The following is a 20,681-nucleotide window of genomic DNA, read 5'->3' as shown; positions in this document are numbered from 1 at the left end:
TGGGCTTATATAACAGATTTAAGTGAAATACTGCTCACACAGGTACTCATATTGCTGATACTAAATTGAGTGTGGACCATGTGACAAGCACTATCATAAGCAGAACACCTTTACTTTACTGTGATGGTTTTACCATCACAATTACTATGTGAGCCTGATCACCCGATCCTGACCTTACAGTGAGGTCCTGATAAAAATTCAGTATGTGGATCTCCAAGTCCCTCCTTAGCTTCACAGCACTTCCCTTGTTTTTGTATATTTAATTCTTCCAAGAGTCTTTCCTTCTCTCTGTCACACAGCAAGTAGGTTTTAAGTCTCTTTTGTGCCAGGTGTTGCAAGAGACACTGGGGGATGGTGAAGTGAATAAGACAGTCACAGGGTCTACCCTCAAGCAGGAAGCACCAAACTCATGTGTGCATGACATACGGTCAAAGGGAGGGAAGGTGGGAGGGTCACTGGCAGGCCAGGAGTGATCACCCCAAATTGGGGCTCATGAGGGGGTGCAGGTTGGGTGATACTGGACATGCCTGCAGAAACCCAACTTCTCCAAGACTCCCAATTCCTCCTCTTTCTGAGTCCCCACCACTATCAGGGAAGGACCCCTTCCCCAGTCTTTTGTCAGGATTCCCCCATTCCGCAGTCCACTTCTATGTTCCAAGGTCCAGGGCTGTTGCTCAGAGTTTGGGAAACCCCCAGACCTCCTTCCTGCTTCCTGCAGCTTAGGGGCAGGGAGACAGTGTCAGTCACTGTCAGTCACGTGCCTCTGGCTTCAGAACACTCTAGACTCAGGGGTCCTGCCCATCTCCTTTGGACTTTATCTTCCCCACCATCTGTCTCATTTTTTTTTTTTCTTCTCCAACGGAACCCCCCTCCTCTCCACTTTAGCCGTTTAGTTGCAAAAGCCAGGCCGTTTGTGGGAGACCACAGGCAGCGACCCCTTTACCGGCTGAGGGAGGGTTTAAAGGAGAGGCTGCGATTAGAGGAACAACCCTATCAAACTCTAGGAGCCACAGCCAATAGTTAACATCTTCTAACCTTCCTTTTCTGTCCCAAGACAACCCTAACAGCTTTGAAAGCGATTCTGTAGGGCGGCACCTAGCCGAAGTTGCTCCTCCTATCTTCTTAGGGGCTCCTGTGACTTCAGAGACTAAGTGAACTTGTCCCAGTCACAGAGAAGCAGTCTGACAGGCTGTCACTAGGGACGACTAGGGACCAGAGAGGAGAGAGCTGGCACTTTACTTGCTAGCCTGCAGACTGTGGCACTGGGGTGAAGTTAGGACCCCAGCCCCTAAGCTCTGGTGCCCTTTGCCCCCATCTTAGCCTGGGGCGGGGGAGAGCTAGAGCGAGCGCGTCGGAGTGGGGGCTCCCCAGCTGCAGAGTAGAAAGTGGTTAGGAAAACCGTGCCCACACCTCCCCGCAGAGCGATGAAAGAGCGCGAGCTCGGGCAGGATCCAGGTCCCGCGCGGTGGTGACACGGGCACACGCGCGCGTTCTTTAAACGCCCAGACCCGGGGATAAGCGCGCTGGCTAGGGCGGGGTTGGGTCGAGGTCTGGTCACATGACCTGGGCAGAAGGGGCTCGAGGCCCCCACCACACCGGTGGGCGGCCCCCACAACGCGTGGTCGACCTTCATTGGCCAGTTGTGTGGCCAATAGAAATCGGCCATCTGGGAACCCTGCGTTCCGAGGCACAGCCTAACATGCTCAGACGACAAGAGTCCAATGGAAAGTCAGGGCCGTAGCCGCAGACCAATGATAAGGCGCGGAGGGCGGGACAAGAGGCCGGGCCAGGTTTGTTTGAGGGACGGTAGGGTATAAAAGCTCGCGGCCGGCGGCAGCGTCTGTCCCTACTGCAGAGCCGTCGCCGGAGGAGAGATTTAAAGGGCCCGCGCGCCGCCGCCCCCTCGGCCCGCCATGCTGCTACCTGTACCGCTGCTGCTCGGCCTCCTCGGCCTGGCCGCTGCCGAACCCGCTGTCTACTTTAAGGAGCAGTTTCTGGACGGAGGTAAGGCCTGGTCCCGTCTCGAGGCCGTCCCGACGACGAGGGCGGCCCGTCAGCCTAGATTTGCGTTGTCCCCGTGTAATTACTGCTTAGAGGACCAATACAGTGGGCTCCGGGGACGAGAGCCGCCGGCGAGCCTCCCTTCCATGTCCCTGGGGAGCGTCGAGGGTGCAGCAGACTCCCGTGGCGGGAGTTGGGATTTGCTGGAGAAGCCTTTAAGCCACTGAAGGTGTCAAACTAGAGGTTGGGGTGGGGTCAGGCGAGGGGTGTCTGTTTTCCAGTCTTTAAGGCCACTGGGAGATATTCAGTGGGAAGAGATCAGTAGGGCCGCACTGACCTGCCGTTTTGATTCCCCTAGACGGGTGGACCGACCGCTGGATCGAATCCAAACACAAGTCAGATTTTGGTAAATTTGTCCTCAGTTCCGGCAAGTTCTACGGTGACCAGGAGAAGGATAAAGGTAAGATCCTGGGGCTGGTGGGGGTTCGGATTCAGGAGGACTTCCTGGAGGAAGCCCTGCACATACACAGCCTGGTTATCCCCCATGAGCAGGGCAGGGGGAGGAAGGGGCAGCCCTCTGTGTCTCCAATGCTTAGGGTCCCGGGAGGTTGGGGCTGAGCCATGACCTCACTATGGTCTCCTGCTAGGGCTGCAGACGAGCCAGGATGCCCGCTTTTACGCTTTGTCGGCCAGATTTGAGCCCTTCAGCAACAAGGGCCAGACACTGGTGGTGCAGTTCACCGTGAAACACGAGCAGAACATCGACTGTGGGGGCGGTTACGTGAAGCTTTTTCCAGATGGTCTGGACCAGACCGACATGCACGGAGACTCTGAATACAACATCATGTTCGGTGAGGGGCCCCACCCTGGTCCTGACCTTTGATTCGTTAGAGGGAGACTGAAATCTCGGGTTCTTTAAAGCCCCCGACAGGTAGTTTTGAGAACAGGAGAAGTGCTTATGTAGCTAAGGCTTGTTTTTGGAAGGGAGGCTGAGAATGTTGCATTGTTGTTGTTGGTCTGAAACTGGTAGTTTATGGGATTTTCTGTAACTGTTTCCTGATGTTACAAGTAAGAGCATTAAATTCTAGAGCCGGTTTTTTATTTTTTTCTTGGTTTGTTTTTTTTTTTTTTCTTTTCCTTTCCTTTTTAAAAGGCCACACCTTTACTCCTTAGTACCAGTCAGGGTCTGATTCCTGTCCTGTGACCCTTCACAGACCTGAACTTAAGAAGCAAGTCTTCCTTTGTAAAAGGGAGCTTTGCAATGGCAGGCAGCTTCTTGCTCTGACTGCACCCACTTTTCACCTAGGCCCCGATATCTGTGGCCCCGGCACCAAGAAAGTTCATGTCATCTTCAACTACAAGGGCAAGAACGTCCTGATCAACAAGGACATCCGTTGTAAGGTGTGACTGGGGGTGGTGACAAATGGCGATAGGGGAGTCTCAGGCCAGCATGGTGGGCGGGGCCACTCATCTCCCACCCTCTTCAGGATGATGAATTCACACACCTGTATACCCTGATTGTGCGGCCGGATAATACCTATGAGGTGAAGATTGACAACAGCCAGGTGGAATCAGGTTCCTTGGAGGATGATTGGGACTTCCTCCCTCCCAAGAAGATAAAGGATCCCGATGCTTCAAAGCCTGAAGACTGGGATGAGCGGGCCAAGATTGATGATCCCACAGACTCCAAGCCTGAGGTTGGTGCTTGGGCGGAGGCTCCCCATGTGGAGGGTGCAGAGGACAGCTGGGTTGACTGACTTTTTTATGTACCCTCAGGACTGGGACAAGCCCGAGCACATCCCTGACCCTGATGCTAAAAAGCCAGAGGACTGGGATGAAGAAATGGATGGAGAGTGGGAACCACCTGTGATCCAGAACCCTGAGTACAAGGTAACCTGGGGCTCTGAGCAGGGTGGGGGTGCACAGTGGGTAGCACACTGACCACCACTCAACCACTGGTTCCCTTTTCCCCTTCCGCAGGGCGAGTGGAAGCCCCGGCAGATTGACAACCCAGATTACAAGGGCACTTGGATCCATCCAGAGATTGACAACCCTGAGTACTCCCCTGATAGCAACATCTATGCCTATGAAAACTTTGCTGTTCTGGGCTTAGATCTCTGGCAGGTGAGACACAGGGGATTCCTGGAGTACTTAAATGTTCAGGGTCATCCAGGAGGAAAGGGTGGTAGCATTCAACCTCGGGCAGATCTGAGCCCAAAGTGGTGCTTTTCCTGTAGAATTTCCTGGTCTGTTGTTCCGGGGTTCTCACAGCAGCCACTTTGAAGCTCTGCTTATTATGTGCCAGATACCTTTCTAAGTTCCTTTATGCAAACAAATTTAACTGCTCTTAACAACTAGAAGTTGGTTAGATAACCTTGTTAGGAAATTCGTTTCAGGGGTACTTGTCTGACTCGGTAGAGCGTGCAATTTTTGATCTCAGGCATGAGTTCAAGCCCAGCATCAGGAATAGAGTCTACTGGGAGAAAAAAAGAATGTGACTACGAGAAAAAATTTTTTGAAAAATTCCATTTTGGAGGGACCAAATTTTTGTCAGTTTTCTTAAGTAATAAACATTTTATGCCTAGAAGGGTGCCTGGCATGTAGTAGGTACTAGAAAAATATTTGAAGAGACTGAGAGATGCCGTTTTATGGATGAAAAAATCAAAGTGCATTGTGTAGTTGTCATGGGAATATGGGGGGGCTGGGGGGGGGACTTGTCCAAGGCCAGGGACATCCGATGTCCCCTCTGACCACCTCTCCATCCATCCTTCTGTCCCCCAGGTCAAGTCTGGCACCATCTTCGACAATTTTCTCATCACCAACGATGAAGCATATGCAGAGGAGTTTGGAAATGAGACCTGGGGTGTCACGAAGGTGGGTCCAGGGTCTGGTCCTGGATTTGGGGGGTGGCAGGCCTGGTGGGTGAGGGCGAGGCCCTGAGGTATGTGGTCTGTGTACAGGCGGCAGAAAAGCAGATGAAGGACAAGCAGGACGAGGAGCAAAGGCTAAAGGAGGAGGAGGAGGAGAAGAAACGCAAGGAAGAGGAGGAGGCAGACAAGGAAGATGAGGAAGACAAGGATGAGGATGAGGAGGATGAAGATGACAAGGAGGAAGAGGAAGAGGAAGATGCTGCCGCTGGCCAGGCCAAGGATGAGCTGTAGGGGCCATGCCGCTGCCTCCAGGGCTGGACTGAGGCCTGAGCGCTCCCGCCGCAGAGCCGGCTGCGCCAAATAATGTCTCTATGAGACTGGAGAACTTTCATTTTTTTCCAGGCGGGTTCTGATTTGGGGTGGATTTTGGTTTTGTTTCCTCCCCTCTTTTTTTTTTTTTTTTTTTTTTTTAAACTGGTGTTTTGTCTTTGATTCTCCTTTAGTCCTTATTCCTGATCCTCCTCTTTCTTGATTGACATCTTTGCCTTCCTCTGTCCCCTTCTCTCCCCAGTTCTCTTAGTTCCCCTCCAACCTGAAAGGGGCAGGGGAGTGTGGAAGAGAAGCCCCAGGCCCAAGATTCCATCTGCTTTCCTTCCTGATCCCAGAGCGGGGCAGGAGAAGAGGGTGGCATCCCCAGCCCCCAGCACTGAGGAAGAACAGGGCTCCTAGGGCCTGAGCTCTGACCCCCACCCATCACCTTTTTATCCCCTGTTCCCAGGACTGGGCCACTTCTGGGTGGGGCAGTGGGTTCCAGCTTGGCTCACACTGAGAATGTAAGAACTACAAACAAAATTTCTATTAAATTAAGTTTTGTGTCTTCCTCCTGTGTCTCCTTCTGGGGGAGGTGACTCTTGAGTAAGGCTCATTTTCCAGCAGCTCAAGTGTTGGTTGCATGTCCCCATAAGGATCAAGGGGCTGTTGTTTCCCCTCACAACCTCAAAACAGTGAGAAAATAGTGATAGAAGCGCCATTACAAATATTCTGCATACTAACTCAGTGAGTCTTTGCACCAGACTGGTGAGTTTTGTTTCTAGTACCAATTCAGTTTGATGAGGAGGTTGAGCTCCAGAATTTGAGTAGAACAAGGCTATGAACCCACACTGTGGCACCATTCATGCCATCCATTTCCTATTGAACCATGTATACCTCTTAACAAGCAAGACTGCATAGAACGATTGGACCATTTTAAACATTTTCTTAGTACTACTCAGTAGCTATAATTCAGGTACAGAGATGGTATGTAATAGCACCATCAGTGGTCTTTGAATTCTCAGAGGGAAAGAGATGTCCCTAAGGAGGGTGCAGAGATGACAGACCAACAAGGTCTAGGACCCCTGAGGCTTAGCTCATCACTTTGGGTCCAGGAGGCTGCCTGTGAAGTTCAGTAGGTGGTCCGGAGCTTATGTCCCTTGTTGCAGGAGAGAGGCAAGAAGCCCTCAACAGCCTGGCCCACTGTGGTGGAAATGTCTAGCCTCTGTACGCCATGAAGGGAAAAAGCAACAGGACCTGGTTACATTTGGGCCATGGGTGAGGTGTCAGGTAACTGCTTTGTTCTGGACTTGAGTGCTTGAATGGAAACTAAAAAGCAGGTTTGGAGGCAGGTAATGGTCAGTTTAGGGTGGGAGGACCTCCACCCAGTAACTGGGAGATGATCTCAGCCTTTGGCCAACTAATCCTTCAATTCCTTGTTCATGGGTGGGCCTCCATGCTTCCCACCTGGGTCCAATGGCCTAGCTCCACCCCTCTGGGTATCCTCCAGAACTGGTGCATCCAGGGAAAGTCTCCGGAGAGAATTCTGTCTTCCAGGAATCCTGGAAAGGTGATAGTTTCCTTAAATACTTGCGGGGTCAGACTGGGGATAATGGGGTGAACAAAGTGGTTGTGGGAAGAGCAGCAGAGAGGTGGGACACCCAGGAGCTAGTACTACAGGTTCATTCCAAAAATCCAGTTCTCGCTCAGGAATGAATGAGGCCCCAAATTGGCCCTCTGTCCCTGCTTCTACGGACAAATGTTTTTAGAATTTTCATTTTTTTAGTTGTTGGTGACCTTTTGAGTATCTTTCCAGTCCTGAGTGAGGGTTCCTGTGAGGGTGGCCACACCAGAACAAAACTTATTTGGGAAACAAAAAAATGAAAACTTTATAGAAGAAATAAAAATATTTACAAGTACACGAAAAATCTTGTTCAATGTAATCAACAAACTCAAGGGCATGAAAAGGGAGCTTGTCGGAGCCATTTTGTGGCCGTATGACGTCACCGCTAACGGGCATGGCGTCACTCAGGAAGCCACGTGATGCGTATGCGTGCTGAATGAGAAGCTACCTCCGGGAGCGAGTTTAGTTTGCGCATGCCTGGCCAAAGGCCTCTTTTTTGCGCATGCTCACCAAGGCTAAGGGGGCGCGCGCAGGTCACGTGTTCTGGTGGTCGGCGCGCGCACCGCCTGCCCCGGAAGCGGTCGGCTCGCGGCGCGGCTGGGCGCTAAGATGGCGGCGGCGTGAGTTGCATGTTGTGTGAGGATCCCGGGGCCGCCGCGTCGCTCCGGCCCCGCCATGGCCGTCACCATCACGCTCAAAACGCTGCAGCAGCAGACCTTCAAAATCCGCATGGAGCCTGACGAGACGGTGGGAGCTGGACCGGAGCCCGGGAGTGGGAACGACGGGTGCCGGGGGTGGGGGTGGGGGAGTGGGGGCGGGGAGAAAGGGATCCCGACAGGAGGGGCGGGGAGGACGGCGCGGGCAGGGTTCTGCCCACCCCTCCCAGCCTGCCTGACTTTCCCGAACCTCCGTTTGGTTCTCGGCCCAGCCCCCGGCGACTCGTGCTGATGGCACTTCTGGGCCGGTCTCCGGACGAGGCCCCACCTCCGGGGCACCCATCAGGCCCTAGCTTCAATGTCAGCGCCCTCGCGGGTGGCGGGAGCCACAGGCTCAGATTCCCGGCCTGGCCACGCTCTCTGGGATGGGAGCTCCGAGTTCCCAGCTTTGCAGCATCTCCTCGGGACGTTGGTGGCTGAATTTGGGAGTAGTGATCAGGAGATCCCGAGTGGTGATGGCAGTGACGATAATAATAATAAACGGCCTGAGTGTCAGTGGTTTGTGTTGACGATTTGTTCTTTACCACCTGCTGAGCGATTTAGTGTTATTTTACTAAAGATACAAAACAAAGTTATTTGAGCCATTTTGACAGTTTCACTCCATTTTACAGTTGTGGGAGTTTAAGAATTAGGGAACTTTGTTACAGTCACATAAGCAAGTGATGGCAGAACGGGGATTCATATTTGGTTTTGCTTCATGTGAGAGCCCATAGCGTAAACATTGCGCTGCATTTTTAGCTGAAAAGAGGCTTAGGAGCTAACAGACGTACTGAACGTCTAACTATGTGTTTGGCACTTTTTGAACAACTACCTCATGAAGGAGACCCTGAACTCTACGTGTTGTAGAAAAGGAAGCACTCCTGTTTTTCGATCCAACTATTTGACTTTGGGCAAGCTACTTAATCGTTCTGTACCTCTGTTTTTCAAACATAAAATGAGATTAATAGCTACTTCATGCAGTGGTTAGGCTTTAAAAGTGATACTATACACTTAGTATTGTCCCCGTAAGATGCTTTTGACATTGAGCACTGTCCGCAGTGTGGAATGAAGAATCTTACCTCTCTTTTATTCTCTCTTTTTTTAAAAAATATTTTATTTATTTGACAGTTCACAAGTAGGCAGAGACTCTGGGGAGTGGGAGGGGGGTGGGGGGGGTAGCCGGCTCCCTGCTGAGCAGAGAGCCCCGGATGCAGGGCTTCATCCCAGGACCCTGAGACCATGACCCAAGCCGAAGGCAGAGACTTAACCCACTGAGCCACTCAGGCGCCCCTGTCTTTTTTATTTTTCATCATACTTTACGTTATGTGAAGTCATATTTGTTTTCTCTTTTCCTCGCATTAGTGTTACTTTTGGGGAAGTGGGGACTTGTGCTGAGTTTTGTTCTGTGTTGTATTATGTACCCAATACTTAGAGTAGCACCTGGTGTGTAGTGTTTGGTGAACACTCCGTCGAATGGTGGGATAGGCGAACAAATTGGAATCTGGCATGGTTGACTGCGAAGCTTAGTTTCTCTGCCATTGAGGCTTGTGGTCTCTTCCCCTCCTCCCCCTGCCCCACTCAAGAAAGAATCTTGAGGTTTGCAATGAGTGTTCCTCTCCTTCCAGGTGAAGGTGCTAAAGGAAAAGATAGAAGCTGAGAAGGGTCGTGATGCCTTCCCTGTGGCTGGACAGAAACTCATTTATGCTGGCAAGATCCTGAGTGATGACGTTCCCATCAGGGACTATCGCATTGATGAGAAGAACTTTGTGGTTGTTATGGTGACCAAGGTAGGTGAAGTGTGCTGGTTGGGAGGGTGGGTGAATTAGCTGGGGAGCTGACAGAGAGCCAGCGTGCCCGGGAGAGATTAGCTATGAATAGGGCGGGGCTGAGATGGGATGGGATGTTGGGGCTAGATAGGGAAATTGATGCCTGCTCCTTTTTCTGGGTGTCACAGGCCAAAACTAGCCCAGGCACCTCAGTACCCCCAGAGGCCTCACCCACTGCTGCCCCGGAGTCCTCCACATCCTTCCCTCCGGCCCCTGCCTCAGGCATGTCCCATCCCCCACCTACTGCCAGAGAGGACAAGAGCCCATCGGATGAATCAGTCCCCACGACATCCCCGGAGTCTGTGTCAGGGTAAGACCAGGGAGCAGAAGCCCCACCTTGGGCCCTGTCCTCCCAGCACATTCCAGTACATACGTGTTCCTACTTAACCTGGGGGAGGGCGAGCCGCCAGAAGCCAGGGTCCGATTTCTCTCTCTTGAATTTGCAGCTCTGTTCCCTCTTCAGGTAGCAGCGGGCGAGAGGAAGACGCGGCATCCACGCTAGGTGGGTGGGTGGTCCCCAGGGCAGAAGCAGTTGGGTGCCCCAGCCAGCAGCTGGGCCTTGTGTGGGTGTGGGAGGGTCTGGGAGCTACCCTTCTCCCTCCTTGGTGACCCAGGCCTTGCTGCTCCCTCCACAGTGACTGGTTCTGAGTATGAGACGATGCTGACAGAGATCATGTCCATGGGCTATGAGCGGGAGCGGGTCGTGGCCGCCCTGAGAGCCAGCTACAACAACCCCCACCGAGCCGTGGAGTATCTACTCACGGTGAGGTGGGGCTGCTCCCTCCTGGGGAGGCCTCAAGGGAGTACATGGGCTTACGTGCCCTGACGGGTGGTCAGAGAGGCAAAACCTGCCCTCCGAAGGCTTTGGGTTGTGGTTCCAGCCAGGAAAGGCTTCCTGCAGGAACCTGGACATGAGTGATAGGGTGGGTCTATGGAGGGCAGGGCCGAGGTCTCACCTGTCTTCTGCCAGGGCTGAGTATGCAGAAGGGAGGCAGTTCTGATGTGCATTAGAACTAAATAGGATCCCTGACAGGGAATTCCTGGGAGCCCCGAGCCAGAACATGGTTCTGTCCAGGAGAGCCAGGTGTCGGAGCAGCCAGCCACAGAAGGAGGTAAGTGGACTGGGAGATGTGCATGTTGGGTGTCTGCTATCAAGGTGTCGGACTCTGCCCTCCCCACACTGGCCCCCAAGCTTCTGGGAGTCCAGCATGCTGTCTGACTATACATCTTTCTTCTGCTAGCAGGAGAGAACCCCCTGGAGTTCCTGCGGGACCAGCCCCAGTTCCAGAACATGCGGCAGGTGATTCAGCAGAACCCAGCTCTGCTGCCTGCCCTGCTCCAGCAGCTGGGCCAAGAGAATCCTCAGCTTTTGCAGGTGCGGCCCTGGGGGTGGAGAGAGCCAGGGTAGGCACCACCTCTACTCCCCTGTGGGTACCACGGCCCCAGAAAGCTAGCCTCGCCTAGTATGGTATATAGGAGCCCTCTCTGTGTTTGGAAAGCAGGGCTAGTGACAGCCCCCTGCTGCTCTTGATCTAATGATCTTCCTGGTTTCATGTAATTTTCTCAAACACCTTACGAGGTGTGGGTGCCGTTGTTATCTCACAGAGGAAGATGCCAGAGGTCTAGAGCAGTGTGGCAGCTACTATGGTGTGTGTCTGCCTCTGGGTCCTTTGCTCTACCTTCTGGGTCTTTCTGCTTTGGCTTGGCCTCGCGTACAGTTAGTGCGTCCTAAGTGCGTACAAGGTTGTATGGCACCATCGAGGACTGGTGTGTCCCAGTTAGCTCTGGGACCACGGTGCTCAGCAAGGTTCCATCCTGCCCTTGAAGGTTCCTAAGCAGAGGGGCAGTGGACCCTGGATGTGACAGGGTTTTCTGGATCGTCTGTAAAGGCCTGGTTTAGGGCCTGTCGTCTGTTGCTGCTCCTTCACTCAGTCCCTTTTGCTGGCTCCTTCTGCTTACCTGCTCCAGGTGTTACAGGGCACGGGCTGCTTGCCTTTGTTCCTCATTTCTGTTTAGTGTTCCCTATATTATCATCTTGAGCAATGATGGGCCGCCCCCCCCCCCAGATCGATGTAACCAACCGGAACCTTCAAATGCTGTGCTTACTTGACGCAAACATGAAAGGGTTTTGTAGACGTTTAAGACTTCAGAGCAGGGGCGCCGGGAGGCTCAGTGGGCTGAAGCCTCTGCCTTCGGCTCGGGTCATGATCTTAGGGTTCTGGGATCGAGCCCCGCGTCGGGCTCTCTGCTCAGCGGGGAGCCTGCTTCCCTTCCTCTCCCTCTGCCTGCCTCTCTGCCCACTTGTCATCTCTGTTTTTCAAATAAATAAATAAAATCTTAAAAAAAGAAAACAAAACAAAAATTTCAGAGCAGATCCTCCTCCCAGCCCTCCCCATCCCCACAAGGCTTGAGCCTCAGCCCTGTGCCTGCTGGGGTCGGCCATCACCTGTCTTCTCAGAACATCTCACTCTGTCTGGCCCTGCACTCTGGCCCTGCAGCAGCCATCTCACCTTCCCACCCAGTTCCCCGGCTGCCCCCCACCAGGGGCACCGCCCACACAGTGCATTCTCCACCAGGAGCCAGACTCCTGAAAAAACACTTTTTGAGGTGAAGTTAAAATCAGACATACATCAAAACAGAACTGTAGAGAGTTGTAGAACCTGTAGGTATGCAACACCCAGATGAGTTCGGTCTTTTTGACATATACACAGATCACGTCTTTCTCTCTTCACTGGGGTGTCCTTTCATACTAGAAGACATTAGAAGAAAGCAGGTCAGGTCTTTGCCTTCATCTCTTTGTTTTGTCTCCTTTCTGCTGTTTGTTTCCTTTGTTCCTGCCACATAATCTTCTGTTTCTGGGATTTGTTAAGTGCATTTCGATCTCCAGGCCTTTGCACTTACTGTACTATCTGGAGGAAACTTCCCATCTTGCAGATCACGGGCCTCTCTTCCCTGGCCTGTGGGATTTTTTCTGTAGAGTCCAGTGTTGGCCCTACTGTATGCCAGGCCCCCTATTTCCATTGTAAATAATGACCCATTTATTTGTTTACAGCCTCTCTCCCTCCTCCGGAGCATCGGCTCCACCGGGACAGGCCTGTATCCACTATCATGTTGCTCTTTGGCCAGAATAGGCCGCCTCTGAATGTGTGCTGAGGGAATGAAAAAGCAGGGCGGTGATTGGGACCTGGTGGGTGGGCATCAGGTGCTGGGGCTCACAGTCCCTTTCTTTCTGTCTCCCACAGCAAATTAGCCGGCACCAGGAGCAGTTCATCCAGATGCTGAATGAGCCCCCTGGGGAGCTGGCAGACATCTCCGATGTGGAGGGTGAGGTGGGCGCCATAGGTGAGGAGGCCCCGCAGATGAACTACATCCAGGTGACACCACAGGAGAAAGAAGCTATAGAGAGGGTAAGAAGCCTGGCTTGGGGGGTGACCTCCCTGGTGGGCAGGGCCCCCAGCCCCTGCTCATACCCACCCGTCTTCCTGCAGTTGAAAGCCCTGGGCTTCCCGGAGAGCCTGGTGATCCAGGCCTACTTCGCTTGCGAAAAAAACGAGAACTTGGCTGCCAACTTCCTCCTGAGTCAGAACTTTGATGACGAGTGATGCAGGGAGGCCAGGCCGCCCCCCCCCAACCTCCCCACCCCCCAATTCCACAAAAGTTTTATAAAAGAAAAAAATATATATATATTCATGTTTATTTAAGAAGTGGAAAAAAATCAAAAACCTTAAAAAAAAAAAAAAACCAACCCTATTTCCCATCCTCCTCAAGTGGCCCCCGTTCCCATCTTGGCCTGAGAAGACCCAGGCCAGACAGCTGTCTCCCATCCCCCGCCCCAGCCCTGCCTGCTCTAAGAAACTGGCAGGACTGGAGGCGACAGATGGGCCCCTCTTGGCCTCTGTCCCAGCTCCCTGCAGCCAGATGGAGAGGCGGCTGCTTGCTTCCCCCTCCCCTAAGAGCCCCTGAGACCTCCCCCCCTTCTTCCAGGGTGAGGGGAAGCTGGAGCCCCAAACTTTGATCCTCCATTGGAGTGCCCCAATCTTTCCATCTGGGGTAAACTCAAGAGGCCCAAGGACCCCCTCCCCAGTCTGGCCTTGGTCTCTGGCCTGTATCCCTTTGCTGGAGAGGTTGAGCCCTGGTTTGTCCTGCCTGGGGAGGCAGTAACATCAGAGCTGTTCTGGAGGTTAAGGCCACCCCCTTGACCCCAGGACAGAACCGTGTCTCTGATAAAGGTTTTGAAGTGAATAAAGTTTTAAAAGCCAGTCCTGTGGTGTGTGCCTACTGGGGCTTCCTACTCCAGCTTGTCTGGGTCTGGGGGCTAGTTGGGCACAGGTGATAATGGCTCTGCTGAGAAGGGACAGAGTGGTCTGTCAGCCTCTGCAGATGGGGGCTCCCAGTGTCTCCGACCCCCCCTTGAGGCTATCTCATTCCCAGGCAGTGGGCCCCAGCCCCAACTTAGCCTTGGAAGGGCTGTTTCTCCCTACCCCCCACCATCACCACCACAGTCTGTTTTGGCTACACTTCCCCCCCTAGTAATTGGCTAATTACTGGAGATTAATGTTGGTAAACAGAAGCCTTCTTCTTCTCTGCCATCTGCTCCTCCATTATTTCCCCATTGCAGCCCCCTTTCTCCCCCTGAAGCCCCAGTTAGTCGGCATGGCCTAGAGTCCCTGAGTGAGCAGAGCCAGGAAGGGTGGGGGAGTCCCTGGCCCCAGGTGTTTGGGGGGCCAGGAAGGGGCATGATGAGAGAAGACACAGCTCTCCAGGGCTGGGGCTGTCGGGCAGCAGATTTTATTGGGAGAGGCTAGCTCAGGAACTGGGTGCCACGGAGGCTTCGGAGTCTTGGGCCGCAGCAGCAGCCAGTGCAGCAGCTCGTGCCTCCTTCTTCTGTCTTTGTTTCTCCTCCTTGAGGCGTTTGCGCTGCTGCTTCTCCAGGTCCTGCAGCAGCTCCTGGAAGCGGGCACTCCTCGGGTCCACATGATAGCCCAGGCGTTCCTGGGCCTCAGCCTGCAGTCGGGCCCGCCGCTCCTTGTCTGCCTGCTCCTTTTCCCTGCGCTCCTGCTGCTGCCGCCGCCAGTTCTCAATCATCTGTGGCATCTTGGCCATTCTCTCTGCAATGAGCTGCTCCCTGCGGGGGAGGGTAGAGTGACGAAGATGGCAACACCCAGCTAGAAAAGGAGCCCCCCTTAGCGCCCCCCCCCCCGCAATGAAAAACTGGGAAGACTTATGGTGGTCATTAAAACAGGAAAAGTCCCAGACAAGTGAAGTAACAGACAGGAGGGATGAATTAACTTGTGTGTGACCCTGAGCACGGGAGAACCAGCCCCCTCAGGAGACCCCAAGTCAACTCGGCATTTTACTGAGTTGCCTGAGCCATCCGAGAGCTGAACACCATATCGCCATTCCCACAGCACACTCTTTCATCCTGCAGACATCACTGTGCGCCTACTGTATGCCAGGCCCCGTTGTAAAGGCAAGAGATGGATTGGACCTTTCTCTCCAATCCTATGACTTTGTAGGTCCCAGTCCCAGTCCCATTTTTAAGGATTAGAAAGGTGAAGCTGAAAGATCTAAAGCCCCCATGGCACAGTCATCCAGCTGGGATGGGGTGGAGACGGGTTCACATTCTAGCTTCACCTTTTACTGCCTGGGTGACTGGACAGGTGACTCCACAAACTCCCAGGCTTTGGTTTTTCATCTCTACAGTGAGGGTAATCCCCTCTTCCTCTTAGAGTTATTGTGAGGACAAGAACAATAAAAAGCAGGTACACGCTTGGCCTTCACCAATTTGCCTGCCCTCCAAGAAGCGACACCAACCTGACGTTCCTGGTCTTGCATTCTTCAAATCTAATCCTTCGCCTGTCTCCAAGTCTGACCTCTGCGCTTGACTCCAGGCCCCATCACCTCCCACCCTTCCCCAGCCACAATGACCTGGCAGCTCCTTAGAGCATATTCCTACCTCCGGGTCTTTGCACCTTTTACCAGGAACACTCCCTAGGATCTCCCCATTGCTATGTCTGGTCATTCAGGTCTCTAAGGATCAACTCCTTGGAGAGGTTCGAGGTCTCAACCAAAGTCGTTCTCTGGCGCACACACACTTCTTCAGTTTTATCTTCCTAATGGTTCCCTATCGCCATTTGAAATTATCTTGTTCTCTGCTATGTGCTCAGCGCCTGGAACAGGGCCTTGCACACAGGAGGTCCTCAGCCCACAGCCCACAGCCCCCGCCTGCCCGACCGCACACACCTGGCCTGGCGCTTCTGCTCCTCCGCCAGCTGCTGCACCCGCAGCGACTCCTGCATGGCCGCCAGGCTCGGGAACCATTCGCGCTCCTCAGCCTCCAGTTCGCTCAGCTGCTCCCGCGACGGCCACAGCGAACCGGCGGCCACCCCGGAGGCGGCGCCGTGCCGCGCAAACTGCTTGGCCGCGTAGCGCGGCCCCAGCTGCCAGCGCGGGGTCAGCGGGTCGTCCGGGTCCGGCCACCAGGGCCCTGGCGAGCGGCGCGGGGGCGGCGGCGCCCGGTAGTCACGGGAGGCCCGGCCCAGAATCGCCGGCAGCTCTAGCAAGCTCCGCGTCCGCCACACGGGCGCCGCCATCTTGGCTGTGCGGGGTCCTCGCGGGCCGGCCGGGGTGGCCACAGCACTGCCTGCGCGCGAGGTCCGAAGGCAGCCTGGGCGGGGCGAGGGGCGTCCCTGCGGCCTAAGTTCTGGGCAGGGGAGAGGAGGGGTTAACAAATGTCCTATACATCTTTAAGTATAATTTAAATTTTTATTTTAGCAGTTATTTATTAAAATCTCATTAAGTTTTAATTTTATACACTTAAGGTAGCATTTGATTTTTTATTTCAAAATTTAAGTGTCCGAATTTTAACTATTTATTTAAAAATTTAAATATTCCTTCAGTTTGAAGTTTATTCTACGTATTACTTTATATTAAATTTTATTTTTAAGTTACTTTATATTTTAAATATTTAGAATCTTTTTAAGATGTTTGTTAAAGTATTTAAATTTCATTTTAAATACTTGAATGTTTTCATAACATTAAGTATTCATTTTTTATGCTTTATTTTATGCTTTTAAATTTTATTTTTAATATATCAAGATTTTTATTTTAAAAAATTATTTAAAACCGTAGCTAGACAATTTTAAATATTTAAATTTCTACTTAAAATATAAAAGTACGATTAAGATATGTAGAAATTTTATTTTAAATTTTATTGTAAACATGTTATTACTTTTTGCCTTTTAATATGATTTTTTATATTTAACAATATTTAAAATGTTTGATCAAAATGCAGCAATTAAACAGTATTTTTTAAGAACAGAATTTCAGCCTTAAAAAGGAAGGAAATTCTGTCTCGTGCTGCAACATGGATGAACCTGGAAGACATTATGCTGAGTGAAATAAGCCAGTCACAAAAGAACATACATCATGTGATTCCACTTATATGAGGACTTTGGAGTAGCCAAATTCATAGACACAGAAAGTAGAATGAATGGTGGTTGGCAGGGACAGAGGAGACAAAGAATGGGAGTTAGCATTTAATGGAGACAGAGTTCCTGTTTGAGAAGATGAAAAGGTTCTGGAAATGCATGATGTGCTTAATAGCACTGAACAGTACACTTGAAAATGATGAAAATGGTATGTTTTATGTTATATATATTTTATCTCTCTTTCTCTCTCTCTCTCTCACACACACACACACACACACACACACACACACACACACGGATTGCGGTTCTCCGGGTGAACTAGCAAGCCTGGAGAAGAATGTCCAGAATTTATAACCTCAGCATATATATCATTTATGTCAATCCCAAGCTGGAAACAGCCTGCACCCAAGTCTGTTCACAGCAGAATGGAGACCTAAATTTTGATGTTTCAACCAACAGAATACTACACAGGAATGCAAGAGTAGAAATTACAGCTGGGTGTAATCTCAGCGTGGGTAATCCTCAGGGACAGCATTTGCAACAAAGGAGGCAGGGCCCAAGGGATTCCTTTTGGTGAGGGAATGTTTTTCACTGTGTAAAGTTTACACAAATTGTCCTTTTTATGTAAAGTGGAAAAATCCTGGTGTAGTTATGGATGCAAACCCTTAGGGGTAAAGGCAAGGCAGCAACCACCCTGGAAATCAAAATGGGGGTGAGGGGCTGTCGGGGTAGTGGTCATGTTCGGGGTGGGGGTGGGGGGGAAGAGGGTCACTTGGTAACCGGTCCTTGAGCTGGACATTCCTGTTCTGTTTGCTTTTGGACTGTACTTAATGTTTGTTTGTTTGGTTTTTAAGATTTTATCAGAGAAGGCAAGCGAGCACCAGCAGGGGGGAGGGGGCAGGGGGAGAAGCAGGCTCTGCCCTGAGCAAATAGCCCAATGTGGGGCTTGATTTCAGGACCCTGGGATCATGACCTGAGCCGAAGACCGATGCTTAACCGACTGAGCCACCCAGGTGTCCCTAATGTTATTTCTTGATCTGGGCTACAGGAGCACCTGAGTTATAATTATTCTGTAAGGTGTGTATGTGTAGGCTGCATACTTTCCTGTAGATTTATTGTACTTTGTAAGTGGAAAAAATAAAATACAACCAACAAAAAGGATTACAATGAGAAATCATATTCCCACCTGTCTCCTATAGCCCCCGCCCCCCCGCCTGAGCTCCTCCCCTGACTTGTGTACCTGACTTATGTACCCTAGAGCATTGCTTTAGACATTGTCATTTACAGTGTTAACGAATTATTTCGCAAGAACAGATGAATACGGTCACATATGTCATCACCCAGAGCTAGCAGATATTAACACTTTGACTAGATTGCTTCAGATCTTTTTTTTAATGGAAGTGTAGTTGACATACAATATTATGTTAGTTTCAGGTGTTCAATGTAGTGCTTTGACAATTGCACACATTACAAAATGCTCACCACGGTAAGTGTAGTCACCATCTGTCACTATACAATGTTACTATAATATTATTGATTATGTTCCCTATGCTGTACTTGTCATCCCTGTGACTTTATTTTATAACTGGAAATTTGTACCTCTTAACCCCCTTCACTTATTTTGCCCATCCCTCCACCCCTTTACCTCCCTTCACCCCGCTCTACCCCCATCTACCCCCCCCCAGGTACCCACCTTCAGATCCTTTTTAAAAAAACTCTTTTTAGGGGCACCTGGGTGGCTCAGTGGGTTAAAGCCACTGCCTTCGGCTCAGGTCATGATCCCAGCGTCCTGGGATCGAGCCCCGAGCCCCGCTTCATCGGGCTCTCTGCTCAGCAGGGAGCCTGCTTCCTCCCTTCTCTCTCTGCCTGCCTCTCTGCCTACTTGTGATCTATCTGTCAAATAAATAAATAAAATCTTAAAAAAAAAAAAAAACTCTTTTTAATAAAACTTGCCCCCTACTGTGGAAGTCTCCAATGACAGACAGTAAGGCCTCCACCGACAAATACCACCCCTTTCCTTCCCCACCCTTTAACAATTATTTTGTATTTTGTATTTTGAGTAACAATTATTTTGAAATTAGCTTATTCTTCCAGGACCAGACCAAACTTTATGCATTTGTTACTTATCTGGAGCCTTTTTAAATTTTTTTTTTAAAGATTTTATTTATTTTTTGAGAGAGAATGAGAGCGAGAGAGAGCATGAGAGGGGAGAGGGTCAGAGGGAGAAGCAGACTCCCCGCTGAGCAGGCAGCCAGATGGGGGACTTGATCCCAGGACTCCAGGACCATGACCGAGTCGAAGGCAGTCGCCCAACCAACTGAGCCACTCAGGTGCCCCCATTTATCTGGAGTCTTAAAAACAATATGCAATATATATTTTTATTTTTTACAAGATTTTATTTATTTATTTGAGAGAAAGAGCAAGAGAGAGGGAGAGAGAGAGAGAGTGCACGCATGCAAGTGGGGGTGGGTAGAGGGAAAGGGAGAAGCAGACTTCCCGCTGAGCAGGGAGCCTGATTCAGGGCTGGATCCCAAGACCCTGGGATCATAACCTGAACCAAAGGCAGGTGCGTAATGACTGATTCACCCAGGTACGCCTCCCTGGAGATTTCTTGTACATGCTGTGTAGCTGTTTTTCGCACTGTGGGTCAGGGGGCCCATTATTGACTCAGGAAATCAATGAGCTGAGTTACAACTTAGCATTTATTTATTTACTTCCAGGTTTACAATTAAGGGGAGAATGATTCATAGAAAACTTTTTTTTTTCATAGAAAACTATTTCAAAAATGATTTATTTAGGGACGCCTGGGTGGCTCAGTGGGTTAAAGCCTCTGCCTTCAGCTCCGGTCATGATCCCAGGGTCCTGGGCTTGAGCCCCGCATCGGGCTCTCTGCTCAGCAGGAAGCCTGCTTCTCCCTCTCTCTCCGCCTGCCTCTCTGCTTACTTGTGATCTCTGTCAAATAAATAAATAAAATCTTTTTAAAAAGTGATTTATTTAAAAAATTGTGACAAAACACTCGTAAAATTTACCCCCGTTGTCATTTTAAAGTGTGCTAGTCAGCGGTGGTCAGCACACCCTCACTGTTGTGCAATCATTACTACCGTCCAGCTCTAAAACTTTGTTGTCTTGCAAAACAGAAACTGTCCCTGTTAAACACTAAGTCTGTGTTCCTCCCTCCCCCAGTGCCTGGCACCCACCATTCTATTTCTGTCCCTATGAATCTGACGACTTGAGACTTCCTGTAAGGAGAAGCATACTGTATTTGCCTAATTGTGACTGGCTTATTTCCCTTAGCATAACGTCCTCAATAATGTCCCCGCTGCAGCCTGTGTTAGAATTTCCTTCCTTTCAGGGCACCTGGGTGGCACCTGGGTTGAGCTTCTGCCTGCAGCTCAGGTCATTGTCTCAGGGTCCTGGGATTGAGCCCTGCATCAAGCCCCGCATCGGGCTCTCTGCTTGGCGGGGAGCCTGCTTCCCCTCGCCCCGCCTGCTTCTCTGCCTACTTGTGATCTCTGTGTCAAAGAAATAAATAAAAATCTTTAAAAAAATAATTTCCTTCCTTTCTAAGACTGAATGACATTCCATCGTATGTATTTACCACATTTTGTTAATCCGTTCATCCGCAGATGGACACGTGGGCTGCTTGCGCCTTTTAACTGTTGTGAATAATGTTCCCATGAACTTGGGTGTACAGCGGTTATTTATATAGAAAAAAAAAGAATAAAATAAAAATATCAGATTGTATCACATGTAGTAAGGGTAAGTATCCTTCGGTAAAACTTGTATTCTATCACATATACTGTATGTGTGTGTGTGTGTGTGTGTGTGTGTATATGTACACATATATATATACACACATACATACATACTGGTGTTCCAGTTGCAAATGGTGCTAACAACCTTGCCCCAAACAACCATTTTGATTT

The 20,681-nt window shown here is 50.8% G+C and overlaps 3 protein-coding genes across 5 annotated transcripts; 2 read left to right on the top strand and 1 right to left on the bottom strand.

Moving 5' to 3' along the window:
* The first annotated feature begins 1,841 nt into the window (after positions 1 to 1,841).
* CALR (calreticulin) lies at positions 1,842 to 5,751 on the top strand. Its single transcript, XM_080801563.1, has 9 exons — positions 1,842 to 2,004; positions 2,360 to 2,461; positions 2,649 to 2,852; positions 3,308 to 3,402; positions 3,489 to 3,698; positions 3,778 to 3,891; positions 3,982 to 4,125; positions 4,783 to 4,875; positions 4,962 to 5,751. The coding sequence occupies exons 1-9, from the start codon at positions 1,914 to 1,916 to the stop codon at positions 5,160 to 5,162; spliced, it is 1,254 nt and encodes a 417-aa protein (XP_080657689.1). The 5' UTR covers positions 1,842 to 1,913; the 3' UTR covers positions 5,163 to 5,751.
* Positions 5,752 to 7,206: 1,455 nt separating this feature from the next.
* Positions 7,207 to 13,584, top strand: RAD23A (RAD23 homolog A, nucleotide excision repair protein). 3 transcript variants are annotated; one of them, XM_080801582.1, is made up of 9 exons: positions 7,207 to 7,551; positions 9,125 to 9,286; positions 9,454 to 9,635; positions 9,772 to 9,827; positions 9,961 to 10,088; positions 10,359 to 10,437; positions 10,570 to 10,700; positions 12,568 to 12,732; positions 12,814 to 13,584. In XM_080801582.1, exons 1-9 carry the CDS (start codon positions 7,480 to 7,482, stop codon positions 12,925 to 12,927), a joined length of 1,089 nt encoding a protein of 362 aa, XP_080657708.1. In that variant the 5' UTR covers positions 7,207 to 7,479; the 3' UTR covers positions 12,928 to 13,584. The 3 variants fall into 3 exon arrangements, with proteins under 3 accessions (XP_080657708.1, XP_080657707.1, XP_080657706.1); XM_080801581.1 differs by having other exon boundaries at positions 7,351 to 7,551; positions 10,567 to 10,700; XM_080801580.1 differs by having other exon boundaries at positions 7,373 to 7,551; positions 12,568 to 13,584.
* Positions 13,585 to 14,091: 507 nt separating this feature from the next.
* GADD45GIP1 (GADD45G interacting protein 1) lies at positions 14,092 to 15,935 on the bottom strand. The gene is made up of 2 exons (XM_080801628.1): positions 15,569 to 15,935; positions 14,092 to 14,450 (listed from the first exon to the last, which is right to left on the bottom strand). The coding sequence occupies exons 1-2, from the start codon at positions 15,916 to 15,918 to the stop codon at positions 14,132 to 14,134; spliced, it is 669 nt and encodes a 222-aa protein (XP_080657754.1). The 5' UTR covers positions 15,919 to 15,935; the 3' UTR covers positions 14,092 to 14,131.
* Positions 15,936 to 20,681: the final 4,746 nt, after the last annotated feature.

This window comes from Martes martes (assembly GCF_963455335.1).
Source record: "Martes martes genome assembly, chromosome: 1".
NCBI lineage: Eukaryota > Metazoa > Chordata > Mammalia > Carnivora > Mustelidae > Martes > Martes martes.
Note: the sequence above shows the minus strand (reverse complement) of the source record. Positions and strands in the feature narration are given on the sequence as shown.